Below are 13,644 nucleotides of genomic sequence, written 5' to 3'. Positions count from 1 at the left end.
TGAAAGTAAAGTCTAATGCTATTTGGAGAAGAAGCATTAACCTGCCACAAAACCCTTGACATAGAGACAAAGTCCAATGACTAATTCCTAATTTATATCATTCTAACTAAAGATTCTTAAATAAAGCAATTTATTACATTTCAAACTCAGAAGCAAACTATTAACAGAGAAATTTCCAGAAATGCTTTGAGAACTATGAGTATTTATTTTCTAGAATAACCAAGAATACATGTGTATTTGGACAAGATATTATTTACTACAGAAACATAAGCACTGATTATGAAATCAATTAACCAACAAATCCCGAATTCCAAACTAATGGTTCAAATAATATACAAACTTTAGATTGGTTTTAAATTGTACGACGGAAGATGAGGTGAAACCAAGAGCTGGAATCTGGTTTATCTAGACTATGATCCACTTTATGAGGCAAATTTGTAAGAATGTAAGTTTATCTGTGAACTTTTTAGCATGCTCTGTTGTTCAGCGAGTAAGTTTATCCGTGAACTTTTAGTAGTCTCTCTGCTTTAAGATTGACAATACATATTGTACCACTCAATATATGTATGACAAGATTAGAAGTAACGTTATGATACTTCAATTGGACATATGCTGGTTCATGAACTTATTTGTCCAATAAAATGCATTCCATAAGGTGTTGGATTGAGAACAAACTTTTGGCTTCCAAGTAATGCGGTCAATTTTTCGTACAATTCTGCTGGTTGAATTTCAAAATGAACTAATGAACTAGTATTTATTTTTCTTAGAAGACCATAAGGGTCTGGATTGAGAACAAAATAAAAGAATATAAAACCTTATCCATTAGCCAGAATGCAATAGTTTTATCGCCAACTAGTGCTTGGTCATGACTTTCTGCATACGCAACACATTTTTCTGACCACCTTCTATTAGTAAGTGTGTGCACAATATCTCCCATTTTCCAATCTTCATCCCTTTTCCTGCATCAAAACATCAGAGTGAAAAAGAGAGTAATTTTAAATGTGGTCAATACAAACATTAATTTTTAATAACATGAACATTATGTAAAACATAAAATAAAATTTGCACTCTTGAAGTTCTCATAGAACTTATCAATGACATCATATGAATAGCTATTATGTATTAGTAAAGTCCCCCGTGCAGTTTTTCAAAAAGAAAAAGAGAAAAATCCCGTGCGGTTGCTATCTATATATATTATAGATTTTCTCCACATACAGATGATGCAAGCTTTATCCCACAAACTTATTACAAAAATAATTTTTTTCCTACATCTCCAATTTATGTCAAAATGAGGAAAGTATTCATTCCAGGATCTAAAATACATATCTTAATGCACATTGGTATAGTAATAATTAAAATGCTTGAAGTTAGCTGAAACTATTGATTAGCTCCACATATCAGATGCTATAAAAATCACCTGTACTTCGCTGTATACTATATCTTGAGATCATGTATTTATTCTTTTATGTTACATCAATGAACAATAGTATCACATTATTCAAATCTGACATCAGCTTATCCCACAAACTACACGTTCAAAAGATATATTTTTCCCACACCGCCTTTTCAATCAAAATGAGGAAAATAATCATTCCAGGATTCAGAAATAAGCATTTGAATGCAAAATAGTACAACAACGATTCCAATGTTTTGAATTATTTATACATTCAATTAGAAGTCGAGAAAGAACCAAAAAGGCAATGGAAACTCTTCCCCTTGTCTCTGTTCGTACATAACATGCACACTGTATGTTCACATATTGATAACATGGCACGATGGTGCCAAAATTTCACTGTAGCTTTTGTGTACAATTGCATGACACAAGTTCAAAGTCTAAATCAAGAAACAAATATAATTGTCACGCATACCACCTATTTCCCTTTATCTAACCCGCCATCTCTGTGTAAACCTCACTCAGACCCCAAAACAAGTTCATGACCAATATAAGATGTTGAATATAATATTTAAATGATATATATTTAATGACTTAAATATTTTAGATCAAGTGCGGTATCAGAGCTTGCAAAGATTCTTGGTTCAAGTCCCATGGCCACCCGTTTAAATGAATTTTGCACGCCTTAGGCTTTAATGGTTAAAAATAAACCCTGCTTACATGGGGGGCACGTTGAAAACAATGTTTAAATGATATACATGTAACTCTATATAATAGCTTAAACTTTTATATCAAGTGGTTCAACATATTAAAACCGTGGGACGCTTCTTAACCAAGTCATGAATTCAGATTCCTTTGCTCCTCTTGTAATTTGGATCCAGTGTAAATATTCTTGCTAAGATTAAAAACAGGGAAGTTCATTCAACTTAGAAATAGAAAGAAGTTGGGATGTAGTAAGTGTTACCGTATATATATAGTTAGGTATATTTGGGAGAGAGATTATTTTTAGGTATTGTATTAATTTAGTTTTCTTGTACAATTTTTTTTTTATAAGTAATCAAGTAATTTTATTAATCAATGGATAATACATAGAAGGTGTGTTATCAATTTAACTAAGAAAGAAACGACATAAAATTTGGCAGCCCTTTTATGTGATTACTGGCCGCAACATTAAATCAATTATACAAAGTCATATAAAACGACTCTCTAATCTGCTTTGTTGTTCTTGTTTGGTCGTCGAAACAGCGATTGTTCATTTCTCTCCATACGCACCATACAATGCATTCCGGAATAAGATTCCACGCAAGCTTACTATCCTTATCTCAAAATTTTCTCCTCCATGCCCGCAACATGTCTTCTATGCGCCTAGGCAACACCCAATCCAAATGCTGGGAAGCTAGAATATCGTTCCACAACCACCAAACACCATCACAATGAATGAACAAATGTCAATCATTTCCCCATCTCTCTTGCACATATAACACCATTCGATAACATAAAAATATTTTCTTCAAAGATCATACACTGTTAACGCCTGCCCCTCACAATCGTCCATAATAAGAAAGCTACCCGTGGAGGCAGTTTACATTGCCACATCATCTTCCAAGGAAATGAACTCTCCGCCGGTCTCAATATGGATAATAAATAAGTGTGAACTAAAAATATATCATCCCGTGCGAACTTCCATGTGCTCCGATCACCTTCTCCTACCTTAATATGCACCTCATGCAAGGAGGTTAAAAACAGTGCATAATCATCCAATTCTCAGTCCTGTAAATCCCTCTCAAAAGAAATATTCCAGTTGTAACTTCCATTATGTATGGCTAGTACATCATTCACCATAGTGGAAGGCTCCAAAGCAATGCTATACAAAGAAGGAAACCGTGCCTTTAGCGCATGATCTCCACACCAACAATCATCCCAAAATCTGATACTATTGCCATTCCCCACCACATAAGTCAATTTCTCTCGAAAGTCATTCTATCCTCGTCGAATATATTTCCACAAACTCGCCCCATAAGATCCTTGATCAAGCACCAACTCCCTTCCATCACACCATATTCCGCTCCTATGATTTGTCTCTAAAAACTCTCCCTTTCCACTCCAAATCGCCACAACCACTTGCTCAATAAAGTCTTATTAAATAGAACAAGGCTCCTCAATTCAAAGCCCCCCCCCGGGAATCTTACAGAAGACCAAACCACGCCCCAATTCACCAAATGAAGTTCTCTTTAATCTGTTTCCCGCTGTAAACAGGAATAGAAAATAGTGACAAGAAATAAGTTGGGAGATTAGACAAAGTAGATTTAATGAGAGTAAGGCGGTCTCCTTTCAAAAGGTACATACGCTTCCACCCCGCTAACCTCTTCTCCACCCTTTCGACAATTTCGTTCCAAATATGTTTACTTCTAAACCTTGCCCTTAAAAAGAGCCCAAGGTATGATATGGGCAACTGCGCAATCCTACAACCCAATATATCAGCCAACTCATCCACGTTAGCAACCTCTCTCACTGAAATGGCCTCAGATTTCATTACATTAATCTTCAATCCCGACACCGCTTCAAAGCATAGAAGTAGCCGACGCAAGTTCCTGAATTGTTCATTCTCTGCATTGCAAAGAATCAGAAATTATCTCAATTGTTCAGGGGAAATTACACAGCGACGTCGCCAAGATCGAAATAGAGGGTTCGTGCTGACCTGAGAGAACCCAACCAGACAACTCGAGAGAGAACACCAAACCAATGGCATCGGAACTGGAAAAACGCAAACTAAGGACTAGAATCCACACAGCCACCAATAACTAGCAACCAACAAGTCAATCTCTCTCTGATGCGCTCTCTGTGACATCTCTCCCACAAAAATGGATCTCTCCTCCTTAACATCCAAACACCACACCCTTAGCCAGCCACCGAACACCCCATCACCACCGATCGCAACTCACGTCGACCGGCCAACCCCCATTCACAGGCCTCACGCCACTTAATAAACCACACAAACAGGCGACGGCCCTCGGTAGAAACCCTAGCACCTCCACCCTAGCTGGAGACGACGACGCCAATATCGGAATACAGGTGGGAAAACAGGGGATGCCGATCCAGATTCATCAAAATCTGGCCACCTACCTGGCAAACGCGCCTGACCGGGGGTCTGCGCAGGCAATTCCGACGAGGGTGGCAGCGTTGAGGGACCCACGCGCCGTCGGACTGGCGCGTGGCAGTCACGCGCCGACGCTGGAGAACCAGAATGACGAGCAGAATGTCCCCAACCCAGTAACGATGCCTGTTTTGCTGTCTAATATGCCGTTCACACATAATCAGGGAAGGAAGTTTGTGGATGAATTCGATGTGGCCTTCAATCATCGTTTTCGAGTTGAGGCGAAAGAGTTTGCAATTTCTGTTACCAATCTTGGTGCTGTTAAAATGACCGAATGGGGCTCGAAGATATCAAATGCAATTAGCATGGGAAGGTTCGGTGCACTTTGGATGGTGAATATGATGGACAAGTTGAGGGCAACTAGTAAGCATGAGGATTTCGCTTCTAGGTTCTATGAGTCATCAAGAACCTTCTTGGCACAGCGTTATGCGAACCGCTGTGGTAGGTACTTGATGATAGCACAGTATGGGGATAGACGTCGGAAAGGAGTTGTGTTAGTGCCGGAAGGCGCGAATGGAGAAGGATGGGCATCAATCTCGCGGGTGTTTCAAACTGTTGTTGATTCTTTTGTTGTTGGGGATAAGGCCAAACGTCAACCGGTGAATGAACGTAATCGACAAAGATTGACTTATGTAGACGTAACAGCAAACTTACATGCCTCAAAGCATGCTGACCAACGGATGCAACAGCAAAAGGAGATGACAGTCAATGTCAGTGTAAACGAAGGTCATTGTTGTTTGAATATGGTTGAAATTATGGCCCGTGTCCAGGAATTGAAAGGAGCGTTGGAAGAATTGATTAGGCTAGTGGGAAGTGGGTATGAAATGGGTCCCAAGAAGTTATGTTGCCATAAGTGTGGGGTGGGTATGGATGAGTATCCAGCTGTTGGAAAACAAGCATCGAAATTGAATAAGAAGGAATCGGCATATAATTAAGTAAAGTAGGGAAGACTCGAAATCACTTGTGAGTCAATTGATCGGATTGAAACGGATGAGGGACAATCTAAATATGATAAAGATGATGTCTTAGAGGGGATGGATATGGATGAGGTCGACGCGGGAACCGATATAGACTGAGAGGTGGTACCTTAGTCTAAAGAAGGGGAGCAGAGTATGGTGAACTTGAAGACAGTAACGATGAGTGCAATGGACACAGTCCCACACGATGATGGGCTTTTACTAGGTGACCAACGGACGAGGCATGTACTGTCAGGGGTGATAGAGCACAACGCGACACCTTTGACAACAAGGGTCGCAAACACATATAATAGAAGAAACTCTAAGTCAATGAAGGTAAGTGACTCGGGGACGGAAAAAGCACTGGTGTTGTGGGTAAATGGAGCCAAGAAGGGAGAAATAGAAAGTGATGTTATACAGGTGGAGGAAACAGGGGAATTGATTGGATTCGAAGCTGGACAGCCACCTTCGAACTGGGTTCTACAGAAAATTCAGGATTTCAGTAAGTAAATGGGCGTGTCTTGTGATAGATACGAAAACGGATTACTACAATTGTTTGAAGATTTGGAGGCCAATAAAGGACAGGAGATGAGTAAACAAGAAGGTAAATTAAGAAGAAAGGGCGACCGTGAACTTAAGAGGCTCCAATGGTCAGTTAATTATGATGGCAAGGGTGGTGAGTCTAATAATGGAGTACTGGGGAGGGATGCTAGAATGTTAAAATGATACCACGAATCATTAGCGGGAATGTAAGGGGACTTAATGAAGTTGGGAAAATGATGGGTGTTCGACATCTGCTAAGGGGCTGGGGAGTGGATCTTGTATGCTTACAAGAAACCAAGATGGAGGTCATCTCGAGGGCGGTGGTCAATAGCTTATAGGGGGGACAGCATGTAGGGTATCAGTTTATGGGATCATCAGGGATTTCTGGAGGCATATTAGTCATGTGGGACACCAGAGTGCTTGAGATGGAGGAGGTGAGTGTTGGATTGTTCTCAATTTCGATGTCGTTCAGAAACATTGGGGATGGATTTCAGTGGATGTCATAGATGTTTATGGGCCTAATACTGATGACAGTAGACGGCGCTTGTGGGATGAACTGGCTGGAATGATGGCTTGGTGGAATCTACCAACGTGTATAGGAGGTGACTTTAATGTTGTTCGATTTCCTATTGAGAGTTCGAACGATGGGAGACTCACGAGGGCAATGGAGGAGTTTTCAGACTTTATAAGGGAGAATATGTTGGTAGATTTGCCTATGATTGAAGGAGATTTTACCTGATCATCTAATCGGGATCAACCTGTTCTTTCTCGTATAGACAGATTCTTGATATGCGGAGATTGGGAGGCTAAGTATTCAGATGTCATTCAGAGAAGATTGGGGAGGGTGTACACTGATCATTTCCCCATTACGTTAACCGGGAACGGGACGGGTGGAGGACGAAGGCCTTCTAGATTCGAGAAAATGTGGTTGAAAGTTGAAGATTTTAGGGAGCAAGTACAGACTTGGTGGACATCTTACGATGTTAGGGGGTCTCCTAGTTTTGTGTTGGATCAAAAGTTGAAGTCTTTGAAAAGAGATTTAAAGAGATGGAATGAGGAGGTTGTGGGCAATGTGAACTCTCGTAAAATTCAGTGTCTTTCAGAGATTGATGAGTTGGATAGGTGGGAGGAGAGTCAAAGGTTGGCTGGGGAGGAGAAGGAGAAACGTAAAGCATTAAGGGAAGAATCGGAGAGGTTGGTGGAGATGGAGGAGATTGCATGGCGTCAGAAATCTAGAGTCAATTGGTTGAAAGAAAGAGATAAATGTACTAAGTTTTTTCACAAGATCGCTAATTCTAATAGGCGCAAAAACTCTATCACAATGTTGGAAGTGGATGGGATAACTTATGAAGAACCACTCGAAATTGGAAGCCAATTGGTGAATTTCTATCAGAATCTATATTAGGAGCAGTTTGAGTGGAGGCCAGAGTTGGAAGGATTGGATTTTTCTACTATCACGGAGGATGATGCCGGGTGGTTAGAGCGACCTTTTGAGGAGGATGAAATCAAAGAGGTAGTGTTTAGCATGAACGAGGATAAGGCCCCTAGACCGGACGGTTTCTCGTTCTCATTTTACAAGGCTTGTTGGGAGGTGGTGCGATCGAAAATTTTGGATATGTTTACATATTTCTTTGAACATGGCAGGTTCCAAAAAAGTTCTAATGCTACATTTGTTGTGCTGATCCCTAAGAAATCGAGAGTGACCGACATTAAGGACTTTCGCCCTATTAGCCTAATCTGTGGGGTGTATAAGATTACTGCGAAAGTCCTGGCGAACAGATTAAAGGAGGTGCTCGGGAAAGTAGTGTCCAAGTTTCAGAATGCTTTCGTAAAAGGTCGCTAGATTTTGGACTCTGTGCTTATAGCGAATTAATGCATTGATTTAAGATTGCGTTTGGAAATTTCTGGGATGCTATGTAAACTCGATATTCAGAAGGCATATGATCATGTGAACTGGGGGTTCCTCTTGTATATGCTTAGGAGGTGCGGCTTCGAGGATAAGTAGTGTAAATGGATTCAGTTCTGTATTTCTACTGTTTCGTTCTCAATTATGGTCAACGGAACGCCGGAGGGTTATTTTTGGAGTATTGCGGCAAGGAGATCCACTAGCCCCATTGCTTTTTGTTATTGTGATGGAGGCTTTCAGTAGAATGTTTGAAAGAGCTGTGGGAGAGGGTTTGGTAAGGGGCTTTAGGGTTGGCCAATTGCAGGTATCTCATTTGCTATTTGCCAATGACACGTTGATCTTATGTGATGCAGATGCTGAACAATTCAGGAACCTGCGCCGTTTGCTCCTATGTTTGAAGCGGTGTCTGGATTAAAAATCAATTTGGGGAAATTTGAGGTTATTCCAGTTGGGGAACGTGGAGGAGTTGGCTGGTATATTGGGATGTAGGATTGCACAATTGCCCATATCATATTTAGGCCTCTCGCTAGGGGCACGGTTTAAAATTACACATATCTAGAATGGTATTATGGAAAGAATGGAGAGGAGGTTAGCAGGGTGGAAGTGTATGTATCTTTCTAAGGGAGGCTGACTTACTCTTATTAAATCCACTCTCTCAAATCTCCCCACTTACTTTTTGTCATTGTTTCCTATTCCGGTTGCAGTGGCAAATAGATTAGAGAGATTTCAAAGAGAATTCTTGTGAGCAGGGTTAGGGGAGGAGAGGAAAATGCATTTGGTTAATTGGAGTACTATTTGTTTGCCTATGAGGATGGGGGGCTTGGAGTGAGGAGCCTTGTTTTGTTTAATAAGACTTTATTGGGCAAGTGGTTGTGGCGATTTGGAGTGGAGAGGGAGAGCTTTTAGAGAGAAATCATTGGGGCAAAGTATGGTGTGATGGAGGGGGGTTGGTGTACGGTTGAGGGTCGTGGCTCCTATAGGGTGAATTTGTGGAGGTATATCCGACGGGGATGGAATGATTTTAGGGACAAACTAAATTTTGTGGTGGGAAATGGCACTGATATTAGATTTTGGAATGATGGTGTGGCGATCAACCGTTAAAGGAGGGATTTCCTTCATTGTACCGCATTGCGTTAGAGCCTGCTGCTATGGTGGGTGATGTATTAGACATTCATAATGGGGGCTATAGTTGGAATATTACTTTTAGGAGGGGTTTACAGGATAGGGAATTGGAAGATTATTCATTGTTTTTGACCGCTCTGCATGAGATACAAATTCGGGTAGGAGAGGGTGATTGTAGCAGGTGGAGGTTGGCTCGAGATGATATTTTTTCAGTCCACTCATACTTTCAATCCCTTTTGGGATTTGTGGAGAGTTCATTACCTTGGAAGATGGTGTGGCAAAGCAAATTGCCTCCACGGTTAGCATTTCTATTGTGGACAGTTATGAGAGGGCAGGTGTCAACGATGGATAATCTTCGACGAAAATGATTTTATGTAACCGAGTGGTGCTATATGTGCAAGAAGGATGGAGAGACGATTGATCATTTATTCATTCATTGTGATGGTGTACGTTGATTTTGGAACAGTATTCAGGCTTCTCAATCAATGGATTGGGTGCTACCTAGGCATATAGAAGACGTGGTACAGGCATGGAGGAGAAAACTTCGCGATAAGGATAGAAAACTTCTCTGGAATCTTATCTCGGGATGCATTGTATGGTGCATATGGAGAGAACGGAACGATCGATATTTCGAAGACCAAACAAAGACAACAAAACAGATAAGAGAATTATTTTACTTGACCTTGTATACTTGATTTAATGCAGTGGCTAAAAATTCTGTTGTAGGGTTGCCTAATTTCATGTTGTTCCTTTCATGCTTAAAGTGATTGTATACCTCCCATGTACTCTCTTTTAAGGAATAAAATTCTCTGATTACCTATAAAAAATAAAAATAAAAAAAACTAGCAACCAACACACCGAAAAGGAAGAGGCAGGTGGCGCTGATAACCGAAAAACGAATGTCCCTTTCAAAAAAAATTAATTCATAGCAGGTAGAACTTTAGAAAACTTCCCCCAACTCTGATACCATGACAAAAAGGGACCGAACAATAGAGATAATTTCTGCAAAAACTTGCCTTTCATTGTGTATATATATGTACAGTCATTTAATGTACAAGGAAACTAAATAAATATCTAACCTTTTCTGTGAAATTTTTTATCAAAATGTACTCTTCTATACACAAAACAATATTTTGAACACCAGGTACTTTCAAGAATAGAAGTATCTCGAGCTTCGAGGACAACATACTTGAGCATCTCAATCCATTTATCAGCAATTGCCATATGAAGACGATAGTCAAATCCAACACCACCATCTTGAACAGGAATACAGAAAGTTGGCATGCCGCTGACCTGCAAAGATTAGTATAGTTACTACGATGTTTACAATAAACAAGATCTTAGATGCTAGTGAAGCATTGCCAAAATCAAACATTTCTAATCGTAAGTGACCAACATTATCTTTTTGCTTTGTAAATGGGCAATAACTATGAAATCTCAAAAAAGTGAAGGTACGAATATCGAATTATTGCTGCAGTTTATAGGTTGAAGGGTTAGGATGTTTTAAGGATAAAATTTTTATTAAGAGTATTAAATGATGATGTTCAGATGGATGTATGTCCATGCTACCAATTCCTTCCAGTAAATAATATTTAATAGAACAAGAAAGCAGACTATATGCCAATGGGCAAAGGTGAAACCTAACGACGATAAATTAAGAAAATGATGACTTAGTAGTCCTGCCAAGTCTTGCATAGAATTGAAAGAAATTTTCATTCACGAAAGAGATAAGACCCCAATATATCATGATAGAAGAGGGAGAGGTGGACTAAAACAAACATGGCCTAACATGGTTGCGAAGGATCTGAATTTATTGGATCTCTTGATAGGAGTGGCAACGGATTGAATGAGGTAATGAGAACAAAGATATGTACCTAACCCAAATTTACTGTGAAACATAAACCTGAAATAGATGATGTGGTACATCAACTTGATGTAATGTATGCATGTTCTAAAATTACCACTTGAATGAGGTAATGAGAACAAGGATATGTGCCTAAACCCAAATTTACTGTGAAACATAAACCTGAAATAGATGATGTGGTACATCAACTTTATGTAATGTATGCATGTTCTAAAATTACCACTTAAAACAGAATATGGAAAAACCAGCTACTTTACAGAGTTGAAAGCAGCTGTTGGGTTTGGGTCATGGAAAGAATTAGCTTGATGATTAACTCTATGGACACACTCAAAAAAGCAATAACATAGAACCAAGTCCTGAAAGGAGATTTCATTGAGGAATCCTATTTATGTAAGTGAACAACTTTTCTTCTCTTGTTCCGAACTTATTGACCTTTTTTTATTGGTGTTGATGGTACTTCATTTTCATTATTTTCTTTGCACGTATGACTTGGCTACCTGTGCTATGATGATCTGCCCAGGCAATTTTCTTCATACCCAACCATACTATTTAATTCCGTTCAGTGTAAATGTCTGATAAATGCTAGTGTGTGACATACAACTTAAGCGATCAAACTTATATAGATATGCATATCAAACAAAAGTCACAATCAAAACATAGGATGGTTTACTGGATAGAAGGAAAGAAAAAGTAAATGGAGGGAAATAAAATCAAGTGGAATGGGTACCAAGGAGTTGGTACATAAACTTTGTTGATAAATATTCTAAAAATACTTAACATTAAACTTTAAAAATCAAGTGGAATTGGGCCCAATTGGCACCAAGATTCAACTTAAATCTTCCATAAGACAGGTTTTCGAATCATGGGGGTCACTATAGAAATTTGTGAGGGATTAAGAGGGCAGATGCCCTCCAAAGTGGATAATAAGTGTAATACAACGGCTTGGACATGGGCCGGAGTCGTTACACAAGAAAAAATGTATTTTGTGTCTCCAATTTTCTTTTCTCCTTCAATATGGAATCCAACAAGGGAAAAGTGAATATGTCAATTCCTTCTAATATTTCTCCACCCCAGTTAAAAATAAAAAAATCAATAAAAAAATCAAACCATATTTGTGGCTGCCAAATGATATTGATAGACTTACATCTTCACCAACGGTTATAGCTTCAGGGAAGAGCCCGTGAATGAGGTCGTTGACCAGCATCAAATAAACTACAGCATCAACATCCGTCGCAAATCCAAAGTACTCATTGTAGTTTCCAGTAAATGCAACCTATTAGCAATAAAAACATTTGTGGGAGGATGTACAAAGGATATCAAAGAGAGACTAGACACAACCAGCATCACAAATTTCTCAAATGATATTGTCATGATGTCAAAACCAAGAAATGCTAAAACTATTGATGATTCATTCATATAAAACCTATATTTTTTATGGCCTCGATAGTCTTCATTAATTTAGAGTTTCCTGTGCAACATGTTTAATATGCATAAAGCTCACTTACAGCTGTCTAAAAATCAAATGTTTGGAAAATTGAACAATACAAATGAATAAAATATAAATGACAACTAATCAATTATACATTTATCAAAAGAGGAATTTATCCATACAATTTTTTGAAGAAGAAAACTTTCCAATTTTAATGCGATTAAAACATAAGATCATTTAGAAAGATTTGCAGTTTTCATATTGAAAAAAGTTCAAAAACATGTAAATGGAACTTCTAATGGATAAGATGGATAATGAACGTGAGTATGTTTGGTAAAGTGTTTTCAAGCTTGCATGCAGGTCAAAGATAATTTTTAGTCACACATTCCCCAAGACCCAGTGACCCACAACTTATAATCTACAAGCTTTACCAAACATACACTAAAGCTAACTATTTGTCAGAGCATTTTGAAGAGACTCTTTATTTTAAAGAGCAACTTGGTCGTAATACCGAGCATCTTTAAATTTAAAGAGTAATTTTTTTATATATCCCAACAAACTCTTTATTTTTGCTCTTTATTTTACTTTTCGCGACATTCATTTGCTGTTTTTCCTTTATTTTTCAATTAATATATTTTTCCATATTTTAATAGCTAAAATATTAAAAATAACATGACTAATTTAAATAGAGTAAAATTGAAACTTGCAATTTCACTAAATATAATCTTGATAAAATACAAATAGCGAGTCAATTTTGTGCTATTCTACAAAAGCTAAAATCGTCTGTTGGAACCTAATTTTAAGGTTTGAAAGCAACTCACTTTTAAAAAGTCTTTTGAAGATGATCTAATACTTCAAGTAACAGAGCAACAGAGAACCTAATTTTCTCAATAATCAAAATAACATTTCGAAAAGTATCACTCGAGGATAGCCCATTCTTCCATTATTCGCCTATTTGACATGACAACTGTTTTCAAACTGTTAAAAACAGATTTATGGAACAGCACAAGGAGCAATGCATATTTCGTGGCAATTACAACCGCTTGCATTTATGCAAGTTCATGCAATGCAACTCATTTTTTATCTATATCGATCCAACTAAGAGTACAAGCCAAGTCTCACCAATTAACATGGAAATACCTGTAAGCCATGGTGAGTATACATCATTGACGTCACACCATCAAATCTGAAACCATCAAACTTGTACTCGTCCAACCACCATCTTGCGTTAGAGAGCAGAAACCTTAATACCTACAACAAAATATCATAGTTGATGC

General features: G+C 38.5%; 1 protein-coding gene across 7 annotated transcripts in view; it reads right to left on the bottom strand.

Annotated features, from left to right (window-relative positions):
• The window catches only part of LOC111404071 (1,4-alpha-glucan-branching enzyme 1, chloroplastic/amyloplastic), a 32,540-nt gene that overhangs the window by 5,469 nt on the left and 13,427 nt on the right, over positions 1-13,644 (bottom strand). For all 7 annotated transcript variants that reach the window (XM_023032796.1, XM_023032798.1, XM_023032799.1 and 4 more), the window contains 4 exons: positions 13,508-13,618; positions 12,083-12,211; positions 10,264-10,367; positions 815-959 (listed from right to left, as the gene is read on the bottom strand). In XM_023032796.1, the coding sequence (XP_022888564.1) occupies positions 815-959; positions 10,264-10,367; positions 12,083-12,211; positions 13,508-13,618 (489 nt within the window). The remainder of the gene's footprint in view (positions 1-814; positions 960-10,263; positions 10,368-12,082; positions 12,212-13,507; positions 13,619-13,644) is intronic.

This window comes from Olea europaea, chromosome 11 (assembly GCF_002742605.1).
Source record: "Olea europaea var. sylvestris chromosome 11, O_europaea_v1, whole genome shotgun sequence".
NCBI classification, from domain to species: domain Eukaryota; kingdom Viridiplantae; phylum Streptophyta; class Magnoliopsida; order Lamiales; family Oleaceae; genus Olea; species Olea europaea.
Note: the sequence above shows the minus strand (reverse complement) of the source record. Positions and strands in the feature narration are given on the sequence as shown.